We start from the raw sequence: 6,000 nt of genomic DNA on the forward strand, positions 1-6,000 counted from the left end.
GTTTGAGCTGCAGGAAATCATAGTAGCTCATTTCAGTCCCATACATCCCAGTGAAAAATGTAGCTTGATTTTATGACCTTTTATAATTTGGCCCTTTTTAACATTGCATTTTCCTATAGGAAAATGCAAGTAACATTTGAAACAATAAGGAAATAGTACTTGAAAGAAAATAGTATCTGAACATGTCACTCAGAGAACTCTGTGTTCCTTGAAATGTTTGTACAAATAAAATGGTCTCCTGCTGCTATCTGAAGATATTTTCTGTACTTTCCCCAATAGCTTTACAATGGGTCAAATTGCAAACTGTCACATAACCACTTTGCTGCAGGCCAGGCATTGCGTGGAGCCACTCAACTTACATTCCAGCTTCTTTATTTAGACTGAAAACAGGCATAGCTTCTAGGAATAGTGGATGTGGTTTGAACATGCATTGACCCAGTTTGCACATCACGGTAACCCTAATGGTGTACCATGAAAAGGTTTTCCTATGCTGTTCATCTCCCTACTAATGGTGGGGCAAAACAACCAACACCTCTGGTTTAGTGTTAATGTCTGATCCATGGGATGTGGTTTGTTTTGCTTCAACAAACCAGTTAGGAATCCCAAGGGCAAATATTAGTGACAGATTGTATGGTTTGTTGCGAATGAAACAAACCCTCACTCCTAGTTCTGATGTAATGCTCAGCCAAGGATTATGGCCTGTTTCTTCCTCTTCATCAAATGTAAGCCCCAATAGTGACCAGTGTGTTGCTGCTGGTTACCAAGAGGGAGGGCAAAGCAGTGGGGAAACTGGCATATTGTGGGTGAAGTGTTGGGAGCTGTGATGCTGCGCCTTCACTGTGCCAAGCTCCCTGCTGCCCCTCCCTTTCTCCTCTCAGTATCCAGCCGTGACACATGGCGTTGGTAAGCCAGGAGAGCAACACAGCCCCACTGGCTGCATAAGGCTTAAAAAAACACACCACACGTCCAGATAGTTGGTTGACCAGTCAAACATGCAGCCTTTGTAACTGCATTGTTCATTGGGCTATCTAGATATCAACAGATGTTGCAAACGTCAGTCAAATTGCCTGTCAGTTTGCTGAACTTTGCCTGATTTTGTTCCATCTGAAAGAACTAGATGATTGAGGAACACTCAGAGCTACTTGAGTGATCCTGAGTCAGTTAATCTGCTGATCTGGTGATGCATAGTGCTAGGTAGAAGTTTGCTAGGGAAGGACATATGGTGAGGCCCATGATTTGTAAGCAGTGTGTGTTGGAGTGGGGTATGACTTTCAGAATCATAAGCTACCAGCACATAATGTGGTTACGTCATGTAATGCTTCTACAAGTAAAATGATGGGGTGGGGTGGGTGAAGCAATGTAACCTCTGTGGCTCACCCCATACAGTTGCCAGCGCATTAGTTTTCATGCTGCAAAACTTCACATGTGACAACAACCTACACTTAAGTTTCATGTTCTTCTTCTTTTTCTAAATGGGAATTCTTTCTGTGTAGGAAAAGCATAACACATGAAGTGGCCTAATTGCTTAGGTTGTCTGCTAATAGCTAGACCAGTGTAATGTTGCACAGTGTGAACATTCTGTAGAATTTGGAAACCAGAGTGTGGCTTGCTCTTAAACTCATACAGTAGTAGCACTGTGTATGTTGCTGCTTATGGGGGCAGGATGTTTTGATGCGGCTAATTGAAATGCATGTATGTTGCTGTAGATTTGAAATAAAATGTGTGTTAGTAAATAATGGGTGCTCTTTGCAGGGTGACCAGACAGCTTTGCATCGAGCGACCGTTGTAGGGAACACAGATGTAATAGCAGCTCTTATCCACGAAGGCTGCGCTTTGGACAGACAAGACAAGGTTATTGCCAGTTTTGTGTTTATTCTCTTTCTCTGTCGTCTCTGGAGGAAGCTCTCTCCAACTTGTTTGTGTCATTTGCTGTAGAGGAAATAAATATAATGCAGAATAACACAACACAACCACGAGCTCTTGAAAATACACATCTGTATTGAATTGGTAAACTTTGGTTTTTTATGAGTAAACATCAGTCAAAACAACACAGCATATGGCAACATGCATGCACAGCAGCCTCACTGTAAATACAATATGTACAAAAACTTCCTTAATCTTTGTACTAGTTACTAATGTTTCCTTTTTTGTTGTATTCAAGTGGCAGTAGGCTACAGATCCACATAAACGCAAAGCACATGACTTCCCCTAAAGAATCCTGGGAACTGTAGTTGGTTGGGAACCACAGCTCTGTGAGGGGGAAGCACAAGCCAAGTGCTTTATACGTACGGTGGGCACCTGCAGTGTCCAACTGGATTATTTCCCTTCAAGTAGTAGGATGCTCTGAGCTGATTACCACATTGTTTCGAGGAAACCCGCCCAGGGCTGCTACCATTGCTGGAAACCACAGAGGAGGGGAGAGTGCTCTTGTGCTCAAACCCTGCTTGCTGGTTTCTCACAGGCAACTGCTCTGCCCTTGTGAGAACAAGGTGCTGGACTAGATGGGCCATTAATGGGCTTGATCCAGCAGGCTCTGCCTATGTTCTTACGTTCTTAGATTTAACTGTTAGGGATGAACCTTAGCCCTAGCCCACCTCCCTTCTTTACACATTTTTTTTCTGCTTAGCTTAACCATGGTTAAAGGCTGCATTGGCACTGATGTTTATCATAGTAAATGCTAACCAGGGATTGCACCTAGCTGTGGTTTCTAGTGTGCTTCAAACCCTGGTTAGCCTCACGCAAATTAAATGCTGATGCTGGATTAACAAAGATTGAAACCAGGAGGGTTTTACTTCCTGGAAAAAAGGGGGGGGGGAGTGTGGCAGTGAGTATGTGAATTCCCATGGTCTGTGTATAGTAATTCTTCAGTCATTTAACATGGCATCCAAATAGAATTATAGTATTTTCTCTATATGGACACAGTACTCTATAAACTGCTGTTTAAATTCTTTTGCCTTCAGGATGGGAACACAGCTCTCCATGAAGCCTCTTGGCATGGATTCAGCCAGTCTGCCAAACTGCTTGTTAAAGCAGGGGCAAACGTTCTTGCCAGAAACAAGGTGAGATGCATGCAGAAAGGAGCATTCAAGTGCTGCTCTTTAAAAAAAGGAAAAGAAAAGAATAACTAATTTTTAAGTGGGAGTTTTTCCTCATCAGTAGTTTCCAGCAGAGGCATTTCTGGATAAGTGGCAGTGCATTTTCTTGGCAACACTCTTTCATTTCATTTAAGAAGGACTATGTCTTGACTATTCTCTTTGAGGGAAAACTTGTATTGTGGCAGTTGACGTGTGTGTGTGTGTGTGTGTGTGTGTGCTCGCACGCACACACACACACACACACACCCTGCTCTGTTGGGAGTGAATGTTGCATTAATTATGGCTGAAGAACTATCAAAGTCCTTCTAGCACCCTAATCAGTACAGAAGCATGTGAAAATGAATTGAACAAACAAGAAAATGTCAATTTTAAAAAAAACCTGTTTATCAGAAACAAGAAAGGCAAAACTGAGGGGAAACAGCTTGTCTTCCCAAATGAAGAAGAAGAAGAGGAAGAGGAAGAGTTTGGATTTGATATCCCGCTTTATCACTATCCGAAGGAGTCTCAAAGCGGCTAACATTCTCCTTTCCCTTCCTCCCCCACAACAAACACTCTGTGAGGTGAGTGGGGCTGAGAGACTTCAGAGAAGTGTGACTAGCCCAAGGTCACCCAGCAGCTGCATGTGGAGGAGTGGAGACGCGAACCCAGTTCCCCAGATAACGAGTCTACCGCTCTTAACCACTACACCACACTAGGATAAGCTCTTGTTGCAAACTTTTGAAAGAGACTCAGGTGTTCTTCCCCCTCTCGTCTATATTATGTTTTGAGGAACGTTTTGCAGAGAGGACTGGGGGGGGCAGCAAAAGGTTGGATTCTGTCTTTTTCTAAGTCAGCAAGAGTGTTTCCTTTTGCATAATTCCACTTAGTGGAAACTCCCACCAGCAGAAAGCAGGGAGGTGACTTTTGCTAATTGTGCCACCTTTCATGCTGCTATTCTGGGTTGGCGAATCTTTCAGAACACTCTTGGAAAATGTTACTAGAAGATGTTTGTGTGTGTACGTGTGTGATCACAAATCAAACAAGCAAATCACTTAAGAGAAATTATGACATTACTAAAAAAAATGTTAAAGTGTGGGTTAGTGTAAAGACGAAATCCTGGTAGTGGCAGCCATTTTCCTTAAGACACATCTTAATAACTTAGAATGGGCACAAAGTCCCTTCTTAAAAACTACAATCACACTTTTCAAATCTAGATGGAAACAAAGTGATTCCTATCCAGTTCCCATTTACTTCCCCTCCCCCATCTCTGCTCCATTTTTCTATAACAAGAACAGAACCCAGTTTTTTTGTTTTTTGTTTTAAGTAGCCAATAAACTGGAATTATACAGGATTAGGGAGTTCTATTATAATGGCCAAGAAAAAGAAATCAGAGAAATTTTAAATGAACAAGAGCACCCTTGGTTTGAACTCAAGAAATTAAATTTATTTATAGCAAAATATATTATCAAACAGCAGGTAAAAAAGAGAATTAATGTTGTTTTAACAGCTGATTTTGGCACTAAATTTTAATGCCAAAGGACAAACTACCAAAATTTATACCAAGTTATATATAGGTGATCTACAGGATTATAAGAAAGGGTGTGAGATGGTTTCCTTGTTCTTTTCCAAAGGTGACTATTGTGTTTCCCCCCCATCTCTTTCCTAAGGCAGGTAACACACCACTACACCTGGCCTGCCAAAACAGTCATTCCGAAAGTGTTCGGGTCCTGCTGCTTGGAGGCTCTCGGGCTGATATAAAAAATAATGTGAGTGTTACCAAAAATGTATATCTGTAGATTTGATAGAGAAAAACTCTCAAATGCAGCATTTGAGTGGAAAAAAATAATGTGACCATGCTTTGATATGAGTATTGCGGCCAGTTCCATTCCAAATTAATTATCAATTGAATGTTACTAAATGAGTGAGGAGAGGAGCAAATTTGCAACCAACCTAATAAAGGCAGAAAAACATTTTATAAGGGCAGCAGGGCAGCTTGCACCCCAACCTCATATTAATGATGCCTCGTGAAGCTGCCCCATTCCTCTCTGCCATCAGTTTCTTCCTGCGTTCTGTTCCTCCATTTTTCAGTCACGTGCATAGAGCAGGGATCAGCAAACTTTTTCAGCAGGGCACCGGTCCACTGTCCCTTAGCCCTTGTGGGGGGCCAGACTATATTTTGAAAAAAAATATAACGAATTCCTATGCCCCACAAATAACCCAGAGATGCATTTTAAATAAAAGGACACATTCTACACATGTAAAAACACCAGGCAGGCCCCACAAATAACCCAGAGATGCATTTTAACTAAAAGGACACATTCCACTCATGTAAAAACACACTGATTCCTGGACCGTCCGCGGGCCGGATTTAGAAGGCAATTGGGCCGCATCCGGCTCCCGGCCCTTAGTTTGGGGACCCCTGGCATAGAGCATACTAGAGTCAGAAAGAATTACTGTTGTTTGTTTTCCAAGATAACAATTGTGTTGTACCTAAAAAAAAAACCCCATCATCTATGTACTTATCTGCATATGTATAACCCCATCAAACCCAGTGGAGCTTATTTCTGACTAGACCCACATTAGGCTGGGACACCAAGGTGAAAATTGACGCAGGGTAGTCTTTATTCTTTATTCCGTGGGACGCGGGTGGCGCTGTGGTCTAAACCACTGAGCCTAAGGCTTGTCGATCAGAAGGTCGGTGGTTCAAATCCCTGCGACGGGGTGAGCTCCTGTTGCTCGGTCCCAGCTCGTGCCAACCTAGCAGTTCAAAAGCATGTCAAAGTGCAAGTAGACCTTTTGGCGGGAAAGTAAATGGCATTTCCATGCACTGCTCTGGTGTGCCAGAAGCAGCTTAGTCATGCTGGCCACATGACCCGGAAAAACTGTCTGCGGACAAACGTTGACTCCCTTGGCCAGTAAAGCGAGA

The 6,000-nt window shown here is 42.6% G+C and overlaps 1 protein-coding gene across 1 annotated transcript in view; it reads left to right on the plus strand.

The window, feature by feature from the left end:
* Positions 1–4,870, plus strand: part of LOC117044565 (ankyrin repeat domain-containing protein 6-like) — a 53,004-nt gene extending 48,134 nt beyond the window's left edge. The window contains exons 5-7 of the mRNA XM_033145383.1: positions 1,753–1,851; positions 2,961–3,059; positions 4,742–4,870. Of these exons, the coding sequence (XP_033001274.1) occupies positions 1,753–1,851; positions 2,961–3,059; positions 4,742–4,870 (327 nt within the window). The remainder of the gene's footprint in view (positions 1–1,752; positions 1,852–2,960; positions 3,060–4,741) is intronic.
* Positions 4,871–6,000: the final 1,130 nt, after the last annotated feature.

This window comes from Lacerta agilis, chromosome 3 (assembly GCF_009819535.1).
Source record: "Lacerta agilis isolate rLacAgi1 chromosome 3, rLacAgi1.pri, whole genome shotgun sequence".
Lineage (NCBI taxonomy): Eukaryota > Metazoa > Chordata > Lepidosauria > Squamata > Lacertidae > Lacerta > Lacerta agilis.